The sequence below is a fragment of the Lepidochelys olivacea genome (genome assembly GCF_965140295.1).
Source record: "Lepidochelys olivacea isolate rLepOli2 genome assembly, chromosome: 6".
NCBI classification, from domain to species: Eukaryota; Metazoa; Chordata; order Testudines; family Cheloniidae; genus Lepidochelys; species Lepidochelys olivacea.
In genome coordinates, this window is record NC_140416.1 from 74617939 (window position 1) to 74643916 (window position 25978).

At 37.2% G+C, this 25978-nt stretch overlaps 1 protein-coding gene across 2 annotated transcripts in view; it reads left to right on the plus strand.

Annotated features, from left to right (window-relative positions):
• The window catches only part of DPH6 (diphthamine biosynthesis 6), a 377259-nt gene that overhangs the window by 105305 nt on the left and 245976 nt on the right, over positions 1–25978 (plus strand). For both annotated transcript variants that reach the window (XM_084632603.1, XM_084632602.1), the window contains exons 4-6: positions 1598–1671; positions 3637–3755; positions 20857–20918. In XM_084632603.1, coding sequence (XP_084488729.1) covers positions 1598–1671; positions 3637–3755; positions 20857–20918 — 255 coding nt within the window. The remainder of the gene's footprint in view (positions 1–1597; positions 1672–3636; positions 3756–20856; positions 20919–25978) is intronic.

Genomic DNA, 25978 nt, shown 5'->3' on the forward strand with positions numbered 1-25978 from the left:
CAAGAGGAATCCCATACAGAGCTTGGTATTGAGATCAGTATTATTCAACATTCATTAATGACCTGAAGGAGAATGTAAATTCAACAGTGATCAAATTTGCAGATGATACAGCTAGGAGTTATGACAAATAGAGAGGATTTTCAATCAAAAATACAGTTGGATATGAACAACTTGGGAATTTGGTTGGACTGGTATGAGATGAGAATTAATGTAAAGAAGTATAAAATAATACACGAAGGAAAGGATAATGCAGCACAGGAATAAAACGGAATTGTTATCTAAAAATAGTTATGAAGCAGGTGACTTGGGGGGTAATTACTGATAAGGAACTGACTGAGTTTGCAATTGAATGTCATGACAAAAAAAAAGACCAATTTCATTCTGAGATACATATTTGGATATCTATATAGATGAAAGTTTTTTGTGAGAAAGCCTTGCTGCAGACTTCACAGCATTGGTACAAGGCACAACAACCTCAGAGGAGAAGTTACACCTTAAAGCCATGATCAGCCATGGCAGGAAAACTAATTCAGTTCAAGTCAGTTTTACTGGGTGCAAATTTAGGAAGAAGAATGCTACTTCTGTTCCAGTAAATTGGTTCTGATTTGAACTCAAGATAAAAAAAAACAAAAAACAGATGCTTCCCATGAATCATTTTAAAAGTACATTCATTTTAAAATGTAATATTTTCTACTATATTTGCAAAGAAAAGAATATCAGCTTAAGTAATTAAAAACAGAAACAATGATCATATGGGAAAACAACCCAGAAAATCTGTTTGATAACAGAAGCTATCAAAGTCAACAGTTGCTCACAGTTACCACAGATACCTACTGTTCTGTGTACGGAAAAAACATCATCATCGCACACTCCACTCTGTCATAAACATTGGAAAATACTGTTTAATGGTGACCACTGTATCTTGATAAGATTTGTTTGTCAATGGAATGATCTTCCTTAGGGTGACAGAGACCTGTTTTAAGTAAAGTAATAACTGGCTGTATAGTTTTTCCCAGGTTGCTGAGATTCATTGTTGTGGCATAGGACCTTGTGTGGGAGAAGAGCAAAGAATTTAAAGTAGAGAAAAATCATTAGGAATCCTCAGAGACTTCCTCGGTGGTGAAAAACATTCCAACATAGATTGTAGGAGGGAGGAACATAATAAGCCTTCATTTGTGCTCTGAGGGGCAAAATGGCAAATCCTGCCTTTCTGCTGTTGGAATGGAGGGTACCAGGCATAATGGAACCTGAGCAGTTACACTGAATGGTGCTAGGAGTTTCAGGAACAGGGTTGCAGGGTAGGGCCTGTTGCTTTGCAGATACACTGGATATTTCCTTTGTAGAGTAGTGGTACTAAGGTAGCAGAGTACTGCTCCCTCTGAGGTTGGTGTAGTATCCATGGAGCAGATCTACCTTGCAGACTACTCAATTTTTTTGTTTGTTTTTTTTTAAATACTAGGTACTGAGAAAAGGATCCACCCTTTCTGGTTGGTTTTCAAAGTGAAGTACTATGTATTTCTGAATCTCCAGTCTGCCGATGAGTATGTGCATTAACGTATTTGTAACACTACTATGCCTTTCTTTTTTTTCCCCTAAGGACAAGGAAGAAGTGGAAGGTGTCTCTGTAGGAGCCATTTTTTCTGACTATCAACGAGTTCGAGTGGAAGACGTGTAAGAAAATATTCTTGAGAAGTTACTTATAAATTTGAAAAAGATTTTTTTGTCAGTGATGTGCACAAAACCAACAAAAAGTCTGTAGTATAAAACAGAAACAGGTGTTTTTATTCCATATTCTAAGATACCTGATTTGTAAAACATACTAACCGAAAGCACTGTGCTTTTTTCTCTGTATGTATATCTTGCATGTATACTAGTAGTGAAATTATAGGAGATGGATTTGATGGATTCTACAGGCTTCTTTTTGTCTAATCCTGGATCCATTGAAATTATTGAGAGTTTTGGCATTGATATAATGGGAGAGGTATTGGTCCATTTACTTCCACTGACCTTTCTCAGTTTCAGCTGGAGGATCCAGTAGTCCAAGGGAACAATAGAGTCACTGCTCAATTCCAAAATGTAGAATTGACCAAAATAATCTGGTGGTTACCAGTTGACATTTTTCAACTGAAATTTCCATTAAGGACAGGAAATAAAAATGACCAGAGTCATAATAAATATAATTTTGACCCACAAGAATCTGAAAACAAAGAAATATTGTAGACTATACAAAGCTCATCCACTGAATCATCATACTTTCCCGAAAACCAGCTAAATCTAGCATCTCCTGAAAGATGATCAGGCGTTAATAGGAAAAGCACCATATCTTTTTCAATTAATAAAAGAGATGAGACACCTGATATTGGCTGTACTGCCATTACTTCCTTTTGAAGACAAGCCAAAACTTACCAAAGATCCCAGTCTGTCACAGAAGGAGTTTGTTTAATAATTTAAAAAAATCATTAAGCAGCAACTTGCATTTCTCATTTGTATTGGGAAGATTCGTTTAATGTGGGTGTACCGTACTCCTTCTTCTGAGATTTCAACAAAAATTGATTATATAAGATACACTTGCAAATATGCACACCTTAGCAACATGCTCAAGACTTTTTGTGCTTTGTTGGGCTTTTAAAAAGTCTATTTGCAAATAAAACTCTTGGTGCTTTGGAAGGAGAAGAGTATAAACCTTAACATGAGTGTAAACCAAATTCTGTTGTTGAAACAGACAAAGTTTTGAGTTACAAAGAGCTTTTCTTCAGGTCCCCAATTCTAGGCACATTTAAAAATAATGTTAATTCTTCTAATACACTATCACGTGTTAAATAATTGAAACAATGATAATTGACAAAGTAAGTCTATTTTGCATGTAATTTGAGCATTGTTTTAATAGGACTGCTCATTTGAGTAAGGCTATCCACTTGTTTGTGTTTGCAGGGTTTGGGCCTTAATGGACAAAGTCCCCTTGCTTTATTTTTGTTTTTATCTACTTTCTCACTAATTCACAAAATTTGCTAATTTGCAGTGGGTCTCTCACTGTCAGTAGTGTGAATTAGTGATCGTCTAATGTGATAAATATTAATGCAATTTAAAGAGCATAGTCAAACCAACATTTAGAAGTGTAAGTACAGCAGGTGAAACTAGTCTTCTTGGGTTGGTATCTCTCTTACAGATTCTATACTCATTCCATATGTGGCAATCCAGTTGATCCCCAGAGTATGCAGTGGCTATCTGCTCTGTGCATTCCACTTTAAGCAACGTTGACCTTAATATTGTGGACAGAAATATACCATCTTCTGCATTTATATGGAGTTATGTATATGAAATTTTGGGGCTTAATTTTCTCCTTGGTTATACTTATTTTACCAGTGTAACATGATTAACATCAGTGATTTGTACAGGTACAATTAAAATCAGAATGTTTAGTTTTCTTTTTTCATACAGTGCACATATACACTGTACTTTATAAAAGATAACATGTTTTTAATACATTCATTATAGTAAAATATTGAAGGTTTAGAAAACATACATGTTTAATAGTAGGACACCCAAGAAATGTTACAATTATTGTTGAACAATTGTGTAAAAGAGCATAATATTGGAATTTACCCAATGATTTGTCTTTATTTTTCTTTTAAATAGGTGTAAGAGGCTTAATCTGCAGCCTTTAGCTTACCTTTGGCGTCAAAACCAGGAAGCTTTGCTCAAAGAAATGATATCATCTAACATTCAAGCCCTCATCATAAAAGTAGCAGCTTTTGGTAGGTATCCAGATTATAAACAGTGCTGTATGTTAACACTTTGGTAAACTTAATTTATTAATGAGCAACTGCAAAAGCACAGCAAGGAAAAAGAAAACAAAAACTCTGTTTTGTAATTTAAGGTGAAAAACAGTAATATGAAAAGGTGAAGAAGGATAGATTTTAAAATGAGTATTGCCAGAATATGACAGTATGTCTGAACAATTAATGGAACCTATGAATAATACATAATATACACAATATATTTTTGTAGCTTAGTCATTAAATTCCTTCAGTTGTTTTCCCCCCCAGTATACCTACATATATAATGCAATGGTCCGCAGTACGGTCATTCAAAAGGAATACAAATTGATCGCTAGAGATGGGTTCAGAATTATAAAATATCACAAAAAAGATTTAACGAAGAATTAACAAGTTAACATCCAACATGATGTAATTATGTTGGGACTCAAAGAACTTGTATAACAGCAATCTTTAAATTTGTGAAGCTGATAGCACACACTAGGTGATGTCACTGATCTTTTTTTAAAGAATGAGAGTTATAGTTCAGTTGTTTGAGTAAATCGGAGCTCAAAATCAACATATCTTTTGACTTTCATTGGCAATGGTTTGAAGCGTGACTTTTATATTGAAGCAAGCTATTACAAAAGATGACCTGAATGTTTGCAAAGACAAAAGATATACCCAAGTGGACTATTAAAGAAAGCTTTATTGAGTGGCACGTGTTCTGTAACCATACAGAAGCAGATGAGAACCTTATTAATGGCACAATACATCATTTCCAAATTACAGGACTCTAAGCAGTTTTTCATGTAAAAGTATCAGATTAGGGTTTAAGAATAAAACTGACAAAAACCCCTTTTTGTTTTGGGGTCACTAAGGTTTTGTGGGTCATTAGACCAAAGAATGGCTAGTATAATAGAAAAGAGTCAGTTCTACATGGGTGGATAAAAATATATATCTGATAAATTGTGTCGAATAACCTTGGCATGTGACAGGTCTTACATTCAGCATAGATGTGACACTTTCACATTGTATCTAATGCCTTTTTCTACTGCCTTAAATACCCTTTTTAAAAATAAAGGGGTAATATTGTGGTGTACTATTGTTTAAGAGTTATGTGGAGTACCTTTAGTTGTTTGTTCATATCCTGGCTTGAAACTACTATCACTCTAAAAAAATATATTTTTATTTATTCATTTTCCTTGTTGAAGTCATTTCAGCTCCAGCTGGGTTCCCTTGTCACAACTCTTTAGTTTTACAGCACTTACTAGTATGGTCTCATTTCATTGTTCTCAGTGGATCTTTCAGTGCTGTTAGCATTATTAAAATGACTAGAAACACAAAACTTTGTCATTCACTCTCAGTTTACATGAGATGTTCCCAATTTGGGGGAGGGAGAGCTCAGTGGTTTGAGCATTGGCCTGCTAAAGCCAGGGTTGTGAGTTCAATTCTTGAGGGGCCATTTAGGGATCTGGGGCAAAAATTGGGGATTGGTCCTGCTTTGAGCAGGGGGTTGGACTAGATGACCTCCTGAGGTCCCTTCCAACCCCGATATTCTATGATTCTATGATTTTTAATACCATTTTCTCCTCTGGTGGGGGTGATCAGGTACAATTTATAGGAATTAACTGCCTCACTTCCTCCCACCAACCCATCTTTAAATAAAGAAAAAAGCTCAAGATCTTTTATTTAAAAGAAAGAAAGTTTCCAGCTCATGCACAGCAAACAGAGAAGGGATGTTGCTTATATTTTTACAACACTTAACATCTCAGTGTGAGATAGAAGAGTAAGATTAACTAATATGCTTTTTCAGAACTAAGTAATTGTATGTCACCAACTGAACTTTGTTTCATTTGCTTTGCTCATAAGCAGCTCTCTTGAACAGTATGACAATTTAGTACTTCTTACAAATTGTTTAGAACCAAAATAATTTTTAGTTTTTAAACCAAAATCCATTTAAAAAGTGGTAAGACCTTGAGTGATTCAGAAAGTGACTTTGGGGTGACATCGTTGGTGACCTGTATCATCCTTGAAGCAAGATAAACTTGTCTTTTGTATCTCAGACGCTTTTAAAAAGTTAGAATTGACTGGTTACTGCACAAAGAATGCTTTGTGGAGTGTTCATTTAAGGAGAAAATACCGTAAATAGTTGTAGATAGTAATTAGATAGAAAATCACTGCTGCCTTTATTTTTTTTTTTTTTTGGTTAAGGTAAAAAGAAAGATCTTATCAGACTCAATTTCTCACCTGCCTCAGGCAGTCATAATTAGATATAAGCAAATTTAATGGAGCTTGTGTGCTCTGGGGCCATTCTGCAATGCTTTAATAATTGCATGCTTTATTAAAGTAAGTTTAAGGTATGAAGGCTGTTTAACATATCAGGTGGCAAAGAAGCTAAAGATACAGGTTACCTACTTGCCTTTTATTTTAATAATCAAAGGCGCTTTTAAGCCAAATTGCTGTGAATGTATTTAAAATAACAGATTTAAAAGTCTGAGAGGTGATGCATTAGATGGTATACTGTACAGATGTTAAAACAACAAGCAAGTCAGGTAACTTGAGCTTGACATTCATCAGCATTGGCATGCCCACACACCCTCCCGTGTCCTGTTTTCCATTAACTTAGTGCTAATATTGGAAAGGTAAAAGTCTGTAGGTTTATGTAGACAGCACATAATTATACAAGTAAATGAGCATTAATTTAGTACATTTCCTTAAATCCACCTTTACAAATAGTTAGCCTTGCCAGCAGCAAGAGTTTTCCATCTTGGAATAGTGTGCTGCTTCAAATGATGGGAGACCAAGTACTTTCACTTATGTGCAACAGGAACACTGTTACAGCTCCATACTTAATGTATCTTCATATCCCTTCTGTTATATGTTAGTCAGTTTCAGTTTGTCCCAAGGCCAAAACTTAAAGTGAGTATATTTCAGAGGTGCCAATAATAGGAGATAAACACCCAATAACTCTGCAGCAGATTTGACTAGGAATAGCAGAAAAATGTTTAAACAAATTTATCTCCAGCATCCTCTTGGTGTTGCCCAGAGCTGCCTACAAAGCTGTAACTGTGATGAGCTTTTCCTGAAAGTATTTCCACTTGAACTGTAACTTTAGCAAATTAAAATGATACAGGTTAGCTGAAAAATAGCTGGTAATAGCTACTTTTATCATACAGGCACCTTTACCACAAGATCCTGTTATATCAATTGTCCAAGGGAAGCAGATGAAAGAGCATAATAAAGCATCAGCATAATCATGAAAGGCCTGATTTTGATGCCCTCACTCAGACTAGACTTCAGTTAGGTCATTTGTGGGTTAAGGTACTATTCAGCTTGAGTAACTGTGTCAGAATCTGTACCTAAATGATTCCACTTCTGTGCATATAATATGATTTCTCAAGTTAACTTAAGATCCCATCTGCAACAGGTCCTAAACTAAATTAGTTATGCCTGCACATTGGGCAGCATATTAGATGCCCCTGTGATAGTTTACTTCCACTCCAGAGCAGTAGGGAGAATACATCTTTGGGGATTTCCCCCACCTCCCAATATGATCTATAATGATTTCTCAACATCAAGGATAATATGAAGATAACATTTATATTTAGTCTGATTACAGACCACTTTGGTAGACTAATTTATATGACCCAAGTCAAATGTTATCTGTAAGCCCTAACTACAATGATATATTAAATAACTTAATGATAAATTTGAGTTTTGTCTATATCATTTGAATTATTTTAATGTCTTATTTACAATTAAATTGACTTAACTTCAGAGCTGTTAGCTTTTCCCAATATTTTAACAATAATCTTCTGAAAGTCTATTAATCTTCAGTGCATTTTATTAAGGACTAGTACAGATTGTTTTCTTGAGGATCCAAGAAAAAATGGCTTATTCAATATTTTCATCAAAATCAGACTTGCAAAGCCAAAATTTCTAGCTTTTATGGGATTAATATGTATTACTTCAGTCAATTTATACATTGCAGTTCCTTCCTGTTCTCTTACAGTGTAATAATTATCCATTGTAAGATTGAACCTCTGAATAATAAATTGTAATCGTTAGGTCAAATAATAGAAGCATTCAGCTAAGAAGGCAAGTCTCTCTGCTTCCCATGGTAAATAATATTTCTAAATCCTAGTCCTTTTATTAGACCGTATAAAAGAAAATATATTGTAACTCTTTATTTGTTTGGGAATAATGGAAGCAGAGAATATTGATTATTTATTTCCATTGCAGTATTGCATGAAAGGCAATCCTGGCTCCATTGAAGTCAATGACAAAACTCCCATTGACTTCAGAGGAACTAGGATTTTTACCCAAAGTCTCTAGGGAAGACCTCAGCACCCAATAGCTCCCATTTAGGTACATAAGTGAGAGCTTCTGGCTGTTGAGCTATTTTTGAAAATCTGCCTCATTTAGTTAAATGGGAATGGGGTTCTTTTAAAAATTGTACTCCAGTTGTCATTTCTGAGTAGTTTTGAAAATCTATTCCCTGAATCAGGATTGAGGGGAGTGGCTTCATGCTAGGTGCTATCAGAACACAGAGGAAGACTGTCTCTTCCCCTAAAAATTTGCAGTCTGATTTTCCCAGACAATTTAAAGACATGATTTGACAGGTGAGCGTTAACAAACAAAAGGAAAGAGGAGGAGAAGGGGAACAGATAAGAAATCAATATAAGATCCCCTTCATAGTCCTCCATACTGCACTGTAAATACAAACCTTTTTCACATTATATTAAAACTAAAGAACAGGATATTCTTTTTTAGCTAGTTAAGCTTATTTTAAGTTGTTTTTTCATTGCTTTTTCTGAGGTAGTCACCAGAACTTTAATAGAGTTTCTGACAACATTCACAGCCTTTACTTTCAATGTCATTTGTTTTTACTAATGGGAAAAAGACTGCTTTCGTTTATCATAATTTTAAATAGAAGATAAAATGGCAAATAATTTTCTTATCTATCACCCAGTACAAGAATTTAATGATTTCTTATTCTCTTGGAAATAAGATAAGACATTCTCAACAATGGCCTTTACACATCTTTTTTTAAAAGACCCTTCTTCAATAAAGTTAGCCTAAATGACTTTCTTGCGCACAAATCTGAAGACTTGTAACTCGTTTTTATTATTGTATTATTTGTACCTTTGACACAATGGTAAGTCAAGTGGATGCCTGGCATGCACTTTAGGAATGTCTATCATGTTACTCCTTTTATTTTTTTTTTCTCCTTAAAAATCTTGTTTGTTTCCTAACCAGCACATACTATAATAATTACATTTTTGAGCAAAGCTTCCATAATTTGCTCAAACCCTATGGAATGTAAATGTATTTGACCTTTTTGCTTCAGACATGTTTCCTTAATGCATATATGGGCTGAATTCAGGTAACCATACAACTCACATTATTTAACAATAACAAAAAAGAAAGCTAGCTCTCTGTCACTTGTTGTCCTGTGCTATCAGAGGGGTCATGGCTCTTGAGGCACCAGGAGCCATTTTGCCCTATTGCACAGATATTCCCATTCCTTACATAGGGCTCAGCATGGAAAACGAGAAGGTGGTTGTGGGAGCAGGAGACAAAAACACAGTCAAAGCTAGCAAGGGATTCAAGGATGATGTGATGAGAAAGAGGCAGTACTAGAAGGGATCTGGGATGAAGTTGGAGGAGAGGCACTTGAGGTAGCAGTTGTAGATGAGTTTGGAAGTGAAGGGAGGCAGTATCTGGGAGAGGATACTGTTGGGGACTAGGAAAGGCTTTTGAGGATGGGATAGATCAGAACGTGCTTTAATTGTGAGAAGATTGAGTCAAAAGAGATTGAGAAGGTTAAGGACAGTCAGGAAGAGAGATGGTTACTGGGGAAGGTGGAAGGGTTAATGGAGGAGAGTAGCCAAACAACTTTATACCAAAAAGTTAGTAGACTTCATTTCATTCCACACCTTGGGTTTTTTTAGTTGACCATTTGTGCCTCAGTGGGAGTTACTGTGTGCTCAGCACTTGGGAAAGTCAGCTCACTTATTTTAGGTGCTTAAATATAGATTTAGTAACTTGACTTTTGGTTCCTATTTTTTTTAATTATTGGCCTATGTTAATAGAGAGACAAATAAATTTGTTAGTCTCTAAGATGCCACAAGTACTCCTTTTCTTTTTGCGGATACAGACTAACACTGCTGCTACTCTGAAACCAAGTATTGACCTGTATTCTGGAGACAGGTAGCAGAGACCTCCTGGTCACACAGTGTCTGTCTGTAGATATTTTACTAGAGGCATTGCCAACTCTTAGGCGGAGATGGGTAAAACAAAGGTATCTGATACATATACAGTCTCCCTCTTCCCAATTCTGGTGTCTAGCACCTCAGCAACCCCTGGCTGCTGGAAGGAGGAATTGTAGGGGAAGTCCTGCTCACAGCTCCTGCAATACTAGCCTGGAGCATGTTCAGTGTCTCTGTGAAGATGGTGCACGCACAGTCCAGTTGGTACATATACTCTGTGAGGGGATGGAACACCTCTGAGCAGTTTGTATCTTCAGAGAATTTATCTGCCAAACTCTAACAAAGTCTCTACTAAGCATATGCAAACTGCAGTTTTTCACAGGTTTATAATTTGGGTGAGTTTTCATAGGGATAGTAAAAGGAACATCCTTAACAGTTGGGTAACATCTACTCCCCTTACCCCTGCCAAATTTTAAGTTCCTGCTCTAAAGTATAGAGATGCTAGAGCTTCTCAGTGAAACAATTGTAAGAATTTTTTTAATGTGGGTAAAACAGCATATTTTCCCCTAATCTCATTCTCAAAAATGGTTGAACTATTTTAGCTTAAACTTCTCCAAATATAGTTCGGACTGAGCCAGGCAGTTGATAAGGAAATTTTCGGCACAAATAGTTAAAGTTTGGCTGTTACAAGCAACTGAAAGCAAAGCCTTATAATGGAAACTTTTGGGCCTCTTTAACTATAAACTGCACTACCTGTGCTGTTGATAATGTAATATTACACACACAAAAATATGTTAAAAGAATATTCAGGTTGCAAAGGCAAATGTTCAAAAGTTAGGAAATGTCAGAATTAAGGCTACCTGTTCCATCTTAATTCTGTCCCTTGTGCATTATGATAAATGCTTTAATTACATGATTATGTTTTTTCCACAAGACCCTTGCTTCATTCTGTGCACAGGATGGAGTCTCTTAATGAGCAGCTATTCAATATTTTGTTTATCCTAATTGTTCAATGTGTGACCCCAAGGTTTATATATTGAACCATACTCTGAAGACAGAATTATTAATTTACTGGGTTTTTCTATGGTGCTCGTCACTATGGTATCTGAATGCTTCACAAACATCTATTAATTTATTTTCACAACACCCCTAGGAGGTGAGAGGGTGGCATTATTCCAGTTTTGCAGATCTGGAACTGAGGCACTCTAAAGTCAAAAGTATCCATTAATTTTGGATGTCGTATTTGAGACACCTATGACCCGATTTTTCAGAATACTTAGCATTATATAGCACTTTATAAGTTCAGCTAGTTTCCTTTGACTTCAGTTGCAGTTGAGTGCTTAGCACTTTTGCAAATCAGACCCCAGGCTCCAACTCAGGCACCAAGAAACCGAGGAACACTCCATTAGTGATTCCCTGTAAAGAATCTGGTTTAACTGACTTGCCGAGCATCACACAGGAACTCTGTGGCAGAGGCAGAGAGAGCATCCAGTTCTCCAGGGCAGCATTAAATTACTTTAACCATGAAAATGTTCTTTCTCTTTCTGCAGTTCTCTGCCTTATTCACTACACACATTCCAGCTTCTGCAACAAATGAGCCCAGGGGCCAGTAGACAACAAAACCCTCATTCATCCTTAGAGCAAGTCCATCCTGTGCTCTGAATGAGGCAGCGGGTCTGTGGAAAAAACAGTATGTGATCGTGTAATTAAAGTCTATACCATACACACCAAAGCAACGTTAATTCTGGCATAACCTAACTTTTGAGCTCTTGACTAAATAATGTTCTTGTGATAATGCAGTTTTGTGTGTGTTGTTTCTTAGGTTTATAAAAAAAGCAAACAAGAAAAAACACAGAAATTGTGGCATCATATTGACACCTACATGGTTCATCAGCGGGACTGGAATCTATAAATCCACCACACAAACTTCTGCCACTTGACTCTGTGTCTCAATCCCATTGTTCTTGCCTACTGAGTCCCAGTCTCCTTACTCAGCCAATTCCTGTTTCCCCCTCACAGCTTATTGTTGCATCTGTCAGCTTTCAGTCCTATCTCTGTCTTCCCATACCCCAGTCTCCCGCCTCCATGGCTTATTGTCTCAGTCTTGTTTCATAGCCAGTGTCATTTTGCCTCCCACACCCTATATCCTTGTCAGATATCTCTACCCTTCCCCCATCCCCTCCCCTCACTGGTTCCAGGGCCTAATCTTGTACAGCCAATCCCAGTCTCCCTCCATCCCGCAGTTTTCTCATCCAGTCTCAGTGTGGGACCCTCTGTTCCCCCCCAGACAGCTAGCTTACAGCCGCCCATGTCTGTTTGCCTCACTGGCTCCCAGTTCCAGCCTCCCCCCTTAAAGTCCCGGTATCCTTGCCCAAATATTCCCAACTTCCTCTCACCCCCTTCCCAGCTTTAGTCCCAGTCTCCTTGCCCAGCCAGTCCCAGTTTTACTCCCTTGCCACCCTTTCCAGTCCCAGTCTTGATAGAGTCCAAATCTACTCCTTTCCCTTCTCTCTGTGTTCAAATCAGGGAGCTTCCTACTCCTGGTGTCGTCATTGAAAGCACAGAAAATACAGGCTCACTGCTCTCAGTTTCATTGCCCAGCACAGAGCAGTTATTACTCTGAAAGACATGAACAGTTGGTCTCTGGAGATGACACATGCACAGTCTGGTCAGCACTAGGAGCTCAGAGGGGCTTGAGCGTGGTCAGTGAAATCTTTGCAGATTTTAATTGCTAAAATTGAAGAATTTTCTACCGAGTATGTGGAAATTGTGACTTTTGAAAAGCTTATAAATTGGCCAGATTTGGATGAATTTTCACAAAGCTGGCAAAAGGCATGTCTCTGATACAGTGGCCTCTCCCTTGCCAAATTTAAAATCACTGCTCCAAGGCATGAGGGCGCTAGAACTGTTCAAAGAAAAGAATAACAGAATTTTTTAATGTAGGGAAAATTACTTAATTTTTCCCAACCTTGTTCTATGATATTTAGAAACTGTTTTGGCTGAAATTTCAGGAAAAAACCCTCAGATTGAGGCAGACGCCCAGCATGGAGTCCTTGCCAAACAGTTAAAGGTTGCCAAAGTTATAAACATCTGAAAACAGAGTCTTATAATGAGAAATGTCAGACAATCTTAATAATAAGTAGTATTACCAGCCCCACCAGTCAGAAATTCTTTTAAGGTTTTAGTCAGCTTTTGTGATGACTGAGTAAAACTGATTAGAGCCTACCGATATACAAGTTTTTGTGTTAACCATATTTTCCCAACCTGCTTCTTGATGAGCTGCAGCATGTACTGTATTGGATTTTGTTTTGAGTTATGGGAGCACAGGAAATGGATGACATACACAGTTACCCACTACTAAATAAAATTTCCCCACAACCTTTTTCTAAACCATACAAAATGTAACGCTTTAAAAAATATTTGCCTGAAAAAATGTTGTTTTGTCAGTTGATGAAACAATCAAAAATTTCTTCAGAGTTACACTTTCTAGAGAGGTTTCCTTTACCTACCTGATCAGGCTAAATTGGCTTTGAAATCCTGAATTTAATTGGAACAAAATTAGCTTTGATGTTCCAAAGACTCATTAGAGACTATAGAGAAAATTCAGTCTGTTAATATGAAGAGTTTTAGGATCTTTTCCCAGCTAGAATTCTGAAATTTGATGAGATCAGATTTTATCCTAGTTTAGAAATATTTGATTAACTTTTGAAAAGCTTCTTTAGAACTGGATTAACCTGGAAAGTATAAACCAAAACTGGCCTGGAAGAGGACAGTTACATTTAGCTTGACCACCTGTCATTAGAAGGGTTCTTGAATTTCTACATTCAGCCTTGGCATAATTCTAACACTGGGTATGTTATTCGGTAGAAAAACACAGTCAAATTAAGTTTATTAAACTATATTATACAATAATTAAAAAAGAATCAAGGTGGAAGATATATTTAATGGAGCTAACATATTCTTGCACCTTCCCTCTTTATATATATTTACAAATATTCAAAGTTTTTAAAAAGTTTTATTTTTGGAAATGAAATGTCAGGGAATCCATCCCACTCGCCATTGTTACACAGTCTTTCATTATATATCAACTTGCCCAAATTATACCACCCAACTAATGTTAACTTTATCTATATATAAAATGACAGGGTCTAAATTGGCTGTTACCACTCAAGAAAGAGATCTTAGAGTCATTGTGGATAGTTCTCTGAAAACATCCACTCAATGTGCAACGGCAGTCAAAAAAGCAAATGGAATGTTGGGAATCATTAAGAAAGGAATAGATAATAAGACAGAAAATATCATATTGCCTCTGTATAAATCCATGGTACACCCACATCTTGAATACTGCGTGTAGATGTGGTCGCCCCATCTCAAAAAGATGTATTGGAATTGGAAAAGGTCCAGAAAAGAGCAACAAAAACGGTTAGGGGTATGGAACGGCTGCCATATGAGGAGAGATTAAAAAGACTAGGACTTTTCAGCTTGGAAAAGAGACAGCTAAGTGAGGATATGATAGAAGTCTATAAAATCATAACTGGTGTGGAGAAAGTAAATAAGGAAGTGCTATTTACACCTTCTCATAACACAAGAACTAGGGGTCACCAAATGAAATGACTAGGCAGCAGGTTTAAAACAAACAAAAGGAAGTATTTTTTCACACAATGCACTGTCAACCTATGGAACTCCTTGCCAGAGGATGTTGTGAAGACGAAAACTATAACAGGGTTCAATAAAGAACTTGATAAGTTCATGGAGGATAGGTCCATCAATGGCAATTACCCAGGATGGACAGGGATGGTGTTCCTGGCCTCTGTTTGCCAGAACCTGGGAATGGGTGAGGGGATGGATCGCTTGATGATTACATGTTCTGTTCATTCCTTCTGGGGCTCCTGGCATTGGCCACCATTGGAAAACTGAATATTGGGCTCGACGGACCTTTGGTCTGATCCATTATGGCCATTCTTATGTTCTTACCTTATTGTTTTGTTTGGAAATGGAAATATTCTGTTGGAGATACGCTAATTGGTTTTATATTGTTTACTAAAGGCTTCATTCTGCTCCATTAAAACCAGTGGGAATTTTTCTGTTGACTTGAATGAGAGCAAGGTCAAGTCCAGAATGTGTCATACATATTTTGAAGGACTAGTCCCATGATCCTTCATTTGAAGTATGAGGAGAACAGTTCCATATCACCCTTTCATGTGGCCCTCCCAGTCTTTTGTTCCCCATCCATTCTTCTGTGTAAGCTAGATGGTTAGTTTCCCAGTTCAACCTCACTGGGCTGTTTTCTTCATGGACTGAAAAGAGATGGCGAGAGAGATTATTTTTCTTCTCATGAATTTTCCCTCACTTTTTCTATGTCCTTTTTTGCCTCAACTTTCATATGATACCCTCTCTAATGAAGTTAAGGTAAACCCCTTCCCTGCCAACCTCATCTCACAAGCATGATCCCTATCTTCTGTATCTTGGTAAGTCTATCACTAACCCTCCCAACAGTAAAAGGAACTTTTCAGCAAGGTCAACCAAACCAAGGATATTTAGAGAACAGGATGGATTAAAAAAAATGTGGGAATGTTTTCCAAAAGGCAATGATAGTGGAAAATTTTAAATACCATACCTATAAAACTATTTTCCAAGCTTCCCAGATAAAATTTATCCCAATGTGATATAGCATGTCAAATTTCAGGGAGATGTATTTTTTGAGGGGTGTGGGGGAAACACAGATAGGAAGGATTGGAATATCAATCAATGAAAAGGAAATCAGTTTCAGCCTTAGCTATGGAGCACCTATTGCTTTTCTATAATTTGAAAAAACCAAAGTGGGTCAGAATGGGTAGCTTGCAGTGGGGTATCTCTTACAAAATCTGTTACTGTAATACTGTAGCTGCTGCATGGACAGTGGTGAATTTTTCGCAGTGTATTCCATGCATCTGGGATTAGAATCTGTCACAGTGTGGTTTATTACAAGAATTGCACAGCAGACTCTTCATTGGAAGCAATAAATAAGATTTACTTTGATTTTCTTTTAGGATTATTCTTTGTTGAAATAAAGGGAAAAATGGGGATTTAGTCTATTAAAATATTTAATTTAAAAGCATATAGTCACTTAAATTCCAAAACATGCATAAAAGAGGAGATCTTTTTCAAACTATGTTTTCATAGATATAATGAGTTGTTACATTTGCTGTTGTGTAAAGCGAACATCATGTTATGAAAACAGAGCCTTGAGGTTTTTTTTAAAATTATATCATAAAATGTACCTAAGAGAGTGTGGACTTAATTTTAAGACTTTATAGTATACTTGTGTGTGTGAACAAAATGGACAATTTAAAATATATTTTGCAGTCATGTAATGTATTCTGATTTTCCACTTCTGAAATGCCTAACTGTTAGTGGTCATCCGTACATTTTACTCATTTTTATGCACAACAGTGTGAGGATTGAAATTTGGTAAGTTTCTATATAAATTCTTTTACAATGTTGCAGTTAATTCTAGCAGTTGTCTTGTGGCATTGGGCAAAGTGGGTATTAACAAAAAATTGTTCTGCAGTCCTTGCTGAGTAATGCAAGCAGGTATTCAGTTCCTGTCAATGAATTTATCAGGAATTACAGACAGACTAGAAATTGCTTCTCAAAGTGATTACACCATTTGTACTACCACATACTGATTTTACAGTAAAACTCTTGGCCACAAAAGTTGAGATGAGCACACAATTCATTTTACTGGGCACTGTTAAAAACAGCATTATCAAATCTTTCATGATGTTTCTCTCATCATATACTGGACTGTCTCAAAGAAATAAAGCCTCACGTGCTTTCTTGACAGCAGATAATAAATTAACTGCTATTATTCAATTGGGGAGTTGAAAAATGCATTGAAAATAATGGGGCATAACATTCTAGGGTTAACATTTATTCATAGATGATTCAATTAAATAAAACAGGCATTAACTTCAAGGTCAGTCAGTAAAGTAATAAAATTGAATATTTTAATTGAATTGTAATTGCTTCCCGTTGATACATGCAAGTAAAGTAAAATAGATGTCAGCTCTGCAAATTATGGGTTCTTCCTCCTAATTAATTTCTTAATTCTGTGTAGTTATCCAGGGTTTGGGCCTAGTTGTGGGTTTATCCACCCATCCAGCTTTCTTCAGAACTGGTCACACTGAGGAAGAATCTGTATGATGTGATTAAATAACATGTAGTAAAGGTTTACAGTATATTCTTCTTCTGCTTCAATCTAAATCATTATGAGACTCTAAAGTAATCTATACCTTTCTTTAAGGAAAAAGAAATACCAAATAGTTAAAGTTAAGCTGGGTTCTATGATTTATGGTTATATATAAATATTGATAGTTCATTACATTGATAGTAGAAACCGGATTGGTAATTACATCTGACTGATTATGAGAGCTTTCCTTGATTAAATGTATACCACTAGAGAATCGCAATTTGCAGGTGACTGGTTCTGAAGGTATTGTAAATTCATCTAGTTCCTAAGGCCTTTATTAAACCGTAGTTTATATCCACTCCCCATACAGATTTCATTGGAAAGGATCACTTCTAAATTGAATGAAACTGCAAAGGAAATACATATTTTTCCTAAGAAAAATTGAAGTTGTTAGATAAGAGGAAGCTATACTTAGAAACTGAAAGTGTGACAACATTGCATTTTTACAGATTTTAACACAGCCTTGGAATATATTGCAGGTTCAATCTTGTGTGCTTTCTACAGTATGGGTCTATTTGTAGATTGTGTACATACTACATTATCATTGTACGTTTCAAAACTATTGATTGATTATGATGGAATGAGGATCTGGTCCATAGGAAATATGTAGGCATCTGCTTATACCACATAAATATGGTGGTTGTGATAGTTATAATCTCCTTAGCTCCATGATCATTGTATAAATTTTACTTTCTGCATCGCTGTGGATATTGCTCAGCTCTGTCTGTAACATTGTTTCTCCTACTAGAGCACTTCATGGAAAATCAAAAACACTAAGAAAACAAAAGACAAATGCATTGTATAAACAAAATATGTGAAGGAATGGGGCAATAAAGTTTTATTACCACTTTTTCTGGAAAACCTCCACCAGTTACGGCTGTACCGCTTGTGAATAATGATTTCCTTCCAAAACAGTAGTGATAAAATCTTTATAACACCTAACCCTGTCATATATTCTATATTTGTAACATAATTGTGAACTATAACTTCTTGTCATAAATTCATGCATTTTGGATAGTACATGTATAGTTTCCTATTACTAAAATAATAATAAAGGATACAAATATGCAAAATGGACACAGTCTGCCAGCACAGGTGACCAGATCTAAAGTATCAAAATAAGCAGGCAAACCTAGACAAAAGGGGGAAAAAAATGATAGTTAACATAAAAAATACAAACAAGCAGATACAGTATTTCATTGATGAAAATTAAAAGAATGAATCAAAAATTTACAAATACTAAAAGAATTTGCAAATAAAGCACAGAGAAATCTCTTCCTGTTCTATGGCTAAATAGCAGATAACTGAATCTCCAACCCAGATACAAATGCTTAAAAATAATGCACTGGTGGCCTGATCCTGTGCAACTGAAATCAGCGGGAGCCTTGGCATTGATTTCAATGGAACCAAGATTGTCTTGCGGTGCCAGATATAACTCCCAAAATAAAATTAAAATATTTTAAAATTATTCTCACAATAGCCTCAGTCATAATTGGATATCATCTTATCTGAAGATGCCGATTACATGATCAAATCTATAACAACATGAAGCTTCACTCTATTAATGACATACAGAAATTAATGACTTTTTCCATTTTAGCTATTAAGCAGTTTTAAAAGTACTTCCCTCAGGTTGTGAAAGAATTTACAATGTGCTTCAATGAAATGTTTAAAATCTTCCTTAATGTTTTGAATCTAACTTATTTAAATTGTTTCAGCTTCACAGAATTTTAAATAAACTAAGTCCATTATCACCAAATTCGAATGTCAGGCAGTTTACTTGAAATTAGCAAAAACGTAATAATAATAATAATAATAATAAAAATAATAATAATTAATATATCTTACATTTATAGAGTGACTTTCATATTGAAAAGGAGGACTTGTGGCACCTTAGAGACTAACAAATTTATCTGAGCATAAGCTTTCATGAGCTACACGAAAGCTTATGCTCAGATAAATTTGTTAGTCTCTAAGGTGCCACAAGTCCTCCTTTTCTTTTTGCGGATACAGACAAACACGGCTGCTACTCTGAAACCTTTCATATTGAAGGATCCAAAAGTGCTTTACAAGCTATACTATAGATATTGCTTCATCCGCTCCTGAAATGCAGCCATCTCTGGTGGCAGAAACAATGTAGCCTAGGAAATAAGGGTGAATACTATGTCCAGTGAAAAATGGAATAATTTAGGTACAGTTGGCAGAATGTAACTATTCAGATGGGGTAATTTTGTCAGCATTCCTCCTCTTTCAAAAATCACCACTGGATTTTTATTAACTTCAAGTAGTTAGGACCTCTATTTTTTTTTTAAAGTTTCAGCTGAAAGATGACACTTCCAGTAGCATAGTGCCTCCTCAGAGCTAAGTGGGATATTTGTTTTGTATTGACTGAGAAGGAGAAAAGTTTCCTCATACAACAGGTTCTGAGGCGCGATTGGGCATGAAGTTTATTTTTTATCCAAATACTGACTAGCTCCAGTTGTGTGCTGTGCTCCCAAGAACGGACTATATCACAGCCTAAAATGATATCTCTGTGGACAAAACACAAAGGTAAAGAGCTAATACGGGAGAAAAGGCAGCCAGTTAAATGAATTCATTTACAAAAAGAAGGTCATCATCAATATTTACACCTCAATGAAAAAATAACTGTTCAGTCAAAATGAAAAATGGAAAACACACAAACGTCAGAAACACTTAAAAGAAAATTTAAAGATACAAAAAGAAATGCAGCAACAAAGGAATCCTCACCTTCCAAACTGAAGGGACACTGCAAGTATAAACCACTTTTATGCTGTGTGTGTGTGTGAGAGAGAGAGATACAGATACACATACTGTATGTGGCTTGTCATATGTAAGTCATACGTAAAAGAAAATAGTAGGCGTGCATTGGCAAATTTGTCACTTCTGAATAATGGGGGAACTATAGAGTTAGGTTTTTTTTATAGCAGCTCACTGTTACAAACACCAGAGTTAGAAACTGACCAGTCAACCACACACCTCATTTGAAACCAGAAGTGCACAATCAGGCAGCAGAATAGCCAAGACAAAAAAACAACAACAAAAAAGCAAATATGTGTAATATAATATATTTAATAAATATGTATTAAAAGTAAACTATGAAAAAAAGGAGAAAGCAGCATTTTTCCTCTTCGTAGTAAAGTTTCAAAGCTGTAATAAGTCAGTGTTCAGTTGTAAACTTTTGAAAGAACATCCATAATGTTCAGAGTTACCAACCTTTCAGCGTTATGAATAACCTCCATTCTTGGGGTGTTTGTAACTCTGATGTTCTACTGTATCTACCAACATAAAACTTGCACAGACTGGTAGTATTTTATTACTATGAACCTGAGTTATCTATATTCCCTTGTGCTTGATGAAGTTTCTTAGAAATGAACTCATACAGTAAAACAATACATTTTCCAGTTGACACAGTGCAAAGGAAATGAACCGTATTTTTTACAAGCATGGAAACTGGTTGCCCAAAGAGAATAAGTGAGAGAATTCTAGCTCAGTACATTTACTTTAGGATCAAAATGATTTTAAATATACAGGAACTGACTTCCAAAGGACAAAGTTACAAAAAAAAAGTCCACTTTGATGTCTAAACTACTTTCATTATTGTATTTGTTAAATATATTTTAATATATCTTGGCAGGTTTAGATCCAGATAAACATCTAGGAAAAACGTTGGATCAAATGGAGCCTTATCTTTTGGAGGTAAGTATCACTTAAAGCATGCTCAAAATATGCAGTGTTTCAAAAGAGAAGTTATATATATAGAAGCTCACTTAATAAAATTAATAAAACTTAATTCTAGAAGCAGTTACTTTCAGAAACAAGGTGTTGGGTCAAAGTTTGTTTTACAGAAGACATAGACATACTTCATATGAGATTGGAACTCCTGTTAAAGTCAGTTGGCAAGACGTGTCATATTGTATGTTTTGAAAAGTAAGGTAGAGGATAAGAACCCTCAGTATTAAGGGCAAACTGACTTTTAGGTAATTATGATGGCCTTAAATACCCAAAAGTAATGTTAAAGTGGCTGATCATGACAGGGACTGTCAGAATTAGATAAATATCAGCAGTACTGAGAAATAAAACATTTTGGAATTTGAAGGGGCAGCCATGCATTTGGGAATCTATATGGAGCAGTTTTGTGCTCTGAAGCAGATGTGATATGTGCACAACAGTAAAGATTAATTTTAAGTTAATCTAAGGGTTTTCTAGGGAGGTATGAGCTGGAAAACTCAAGAAGGAATAAGTGGTTGTTTCCTTTCCCATAGCATCAAGGGTGATGACTCCATCAAAAGTCATCAACTCTCTTAAGAATAAGAGTAAAGAGCATATATTGTAGTTAGAATATAGATGATTATCTGCAATTTTAAAAAAAAGTTTTCTAACTTTAATTAACAGGGATACTCTGTGCTAAGCATCCAAATATAGACAATATTTACCCTGACTCTTCATTTACAGGGAACTCTTTTCTCAGCATAGTCTTAGTAGCTTGTCTTGGCACTGAGATTATCTGAGAAAGAAGAATCTAGGCAGGAATCCTCCTGCCTATATGCTAGAACATTTTATTGGCTGTAGTAGCTTCCAAAGCCCGCTCCACTGAAAGGGGTCAGAGTGGAAAGACTGGAGCATGCACTTAGCCCCAGAAATATCACCCGTATGCAGCCTTCCCAAATCCTCCCCACCATTTTTTGACCAGTTCAACTGTACCAGTTTTACTGTCGAAAGTTCCCCCAGACTTGGAATAGGGATGTAGTGGGAAGGATTTGTGCTGAAGTATATAATTAGTTTCTAGTGGAAAGGAACGGATTGTGTAATGTCCCCAAGAGCATTTGTGGGACTGTTTTCCCTACACAAACTAAAATTAGATAATCATTTGGCTGGATTTTCCATTCTCCTGAACATGAAGCACAACACTTAGATGTGGTGTTCACTGTTTTGAGGAACCAAAGATTGCACATCTGAACCTGGTTTTCTGTTTTAATTGTATGTCATGTGGAGTTGCGTGGCTTCAGAATGAAAGATGGATGCCACAACACAGATGCAAAGCCATTACCAAGATTACTTGTGGCCTTATACAGATGTTCAAACTTCTTTGTGACTTGAGTGTTTGTCAAGAAGGTTTTTCTTTAGGAATTATGGGAATAACTTTGCTGAATAGAATATCATCATAACCAACTGTTTCTTGGTAGCTAAAATACACCACTAAGTTTAACAAAGAAATGATGCTGTACCAAAAAATGAAATAGAGAGCAAGAGCAACAAGTAACTGCAAGAAAAAAATGAAAGTCTTAGTGTACTGGAGTTCACATAGTATCAGTTATAAAAGAGTGGGTCTAAGTGTGAATCATAGAATCATAGAATATCAGGGTTGGAAGGGACCTCAGGAGGTCATCTAGTCCAACCCCCCGCTCAAAGCAGGACCAATCCCCAATTAAATCATCCCAGCCAGGGCTTTGTCAAGCCTGACCGTAAAAACTTCTAAGGAAGGAGATTCTGCCACCTCCCTAGGTAACGCATTCCAGTGTTTCACCACCCTCCTAGTGAAAAAGTTTTTCCTAATATCCAACCTAAACCTCCCCGACTGCAACTTGAGACTATTACTCCTTGTTCTGTCCTCTTCTACCACTGAGAATAGTCTAGAACCATCCTCTCTGGAACCACCTCTCAGGTAGTTGAAAGCAGCTATCAAATCCCCCCTCATTCTTCTCTTCCGCAGACTAAACAATCCCAGTTCCCTCAGCCTCTCCTCATAAGTCATGTGTTCCAGACTCCTAATCATTTTTGTTGCCCTTCGCTGGACTCTTTCCAATTTATCCACATCCTTCAGGTAGTGTGGAGCCCAAAACTGGACACAGTACTCCAGATGAGGCCTCACCAATGTCGAATAGAGGGGGACGATCACGTCCCTCGATCTGCTCACTATGCCCCTACTTATACATCCCAAAATGCCATTGGCCTTCTTGGCAACAAGGGCACACTGCTGACTCATATCCAGCTTCTGTCACCCCTAGGTCCTCTGTCCACTGTCACCCCTAGGTCCTTTTCCGCAGAACTGCTGCCTAGCCATTCGGTCCCTAGTCTGTAGCTGTGCATGGGATTCTTCCGTCCTAAGTGCAGGACCCTGTACTTATCCTTATTGAACCTCATCAGATTTCTTTTGGCCCAATCCTCCAATTTGTCTAGGTCCCTCTGTATCCTATCCCTGCCCTCCAGCGTATCTACCACTCCTCCCAGTTTAGTATCATCCGCAAATTTGCTGAGAGTGCAATCCACACCATCCTCCAGATCATTTATGAAGATATTGAACAAAACCGGCCCCAGGACCGACCCCTGGGGCACTCCACTTGACACCAGCTGCCAACTAGACATGGAGCCATTGATCACTACCCGTTGAGCCCGACAATCTAGCCAACGTATGCAGTGGGATGCCATAGAAACATGACCAGAATCTATAGCTACAATATTGTGTTTATAGCAGAACATTTTGCATCATGATAAAGTCATACAGGAACAGTTTAAATAGTGAATCACTGATAAGGTTCAACAAGGACAAGTGCAGAGTCCTGCACTTAGGACGGAAGAATCCCATGCACCGCTACAGACTAGGGACCGAATGGCTAGGCAGCAGTTCTGCAGAAAAGGACTTAGGGGTTACAGTGGACGAGAAGCTGGATATGAGTCAACAGTGTGTCCTTGTTGCCGAGAAGACAAATAGCATTTTGGGATGTATATGTAGGGGCATTGCTAGCAGATCGAGGGATGTGATCGTTCCCCTCTATTCGACATTGGTGAGGCCTCATCTGGAGTACTGTGTCCAGTTTTGGGCCCCACACTACAAGAAGGATGTGGATAAATTGGAAAGAGTCCAGGGGAGGGCAACAAAAATGATTAGGGGACTGGAACACATGACTTATGAGGAGAGGCTGAGGGAACTGGGATTGTTTAGTGTACGGAAGAGAGGAATGAGGGGGGATTTGATAGCTACTTTCAATGGTTCCAAAGAGGATGGATCTAGACTGTTCTCAGTGGTACCAGATGACAGAATGAAGAGTAATGGTCTCAAGTTGCAGTGGGGGAGGTTTAGGTTAGATATTAGGAAAAACTTTTTCACTAGGAGGTTGGTGGTGCAGCACTGGAATGCGTTACCTAGGGAGGTGGTGGAATCTCCTTCCTTTGAAGTTTTTAAGATCAGGCTTGACAAAGCCCTGGCTGGGATGATTTATTTGGGGATTGGTCCTGCTTTGAGCAGGGGGTTGGACTAGATGACCTCCTGAGGTCCCTTCCAACCCTGATATTCTATGATTCTATGAAGGTAGGGATCTGTGTAAGCCTCGAAAAGTGACATCGGTGAGGATTAGAAATCTCTGTTTCCCTTCCACGGTTTCACTTTGTCATTTATGTGAAAGAAACTGTATAGATTGGGTACACTTAAAATGTGTTTTATCCCTTCTCTCATTGCTTTACTTCGCTTATTTATACTTGAACCTCTTCTGCCACTACTTTGCTCCATTGTCCCATTCTGGGACTGCCACCATACTTTACTACTATACGTCTCTGACTGCATAGTGCTGACAAAGTGCACCAGAGGGGTGTGATTTATAAACCGCTCTAACATGCTGCAGTCTAACTGCCTCATCTAGACCCTGTTGGCACATTCTAAAAGGTACATAGCTCACATTAACGTAGTCCTGTTTCAAAGGTACTTTTTAAAGTGTGCCAGCAAGATCTACCCAGGGGTAGGGAAAAGTATGGCACGTTAATGTGCTTACAAATCCACACCTCTCTGGCGCGCTTGGCCAGCGCTGTGTAGATCAGCCCATACTTACAAGTAAAACGTTTATTCTAGTTTTAGAGTTATTAACGGCTCTGGTGACACTCCCCATTTTAAGATGCGGGAATATCACTGGAAACTGTAATATCTTTAAAACTGGAATGAACTTTCTGTGTGTGCTCACTCTACATGGTAATCTGAACTCACTTTATGAAGATGGCTGAGTATCATGAGTTTTACAGATGAGGAAACTGAGTTACTGTGAGGTGAAATGATTTGGCCAAAGCAGCATAGGAAGTTAGTGTGAGAACTTGAACTAGAACCCAGTTTTACGAACTCCTGATTTGGTACTTTAACCACTTAAGCATGCTAGCTCCTTGTGTTTACCACTTGCCTGTTACATTCCTGAGATAGCTTCACATTTTATAACATCTGCCCAGAAACATAACTGTTGCAATATTTAATTGCTGGTTCAGTTTTTGCCCCTTGTCTTCTGTGTGTGGTGGGCTACCAAGTAATGCCCGCTAGCTGATATTGCATTTGAAGCTTGGTATCCAAACCGGAATCCACATGCAGTCCCGACCAAATCAGTACAAGTTAAGACTTTGGCATTTGTTTAGCACAACAAGAAAGAAACCTCTCTCTGGGAAGCAGGTTTATTGACCAGGATGAGTTAGCTACGTGTGTGTAGTACACAGGATGCAGGGGAGATGTCTTGGGAATGGTAAATTCACTACGTTCATTATTTGGAAACTCTTTGGGGGCAAAGGTAATGATATACAGTTATATGTAGTTTAAGGCCATAATAAACACTAAAGTGGTTTATTTTTTCCCACTGACTTCTGAAGTTCACTTAAAAACAATGTTTCCATTATGCAGAAGCTGTTTCTACAGGATCCTGATAACTGTTTGCAAAGGAAGTAATAAGAGACTTTTGTGGTGATTATGGAATTATGAATAATGTACTTCAGCTCAGAATGTGCACAAGAAG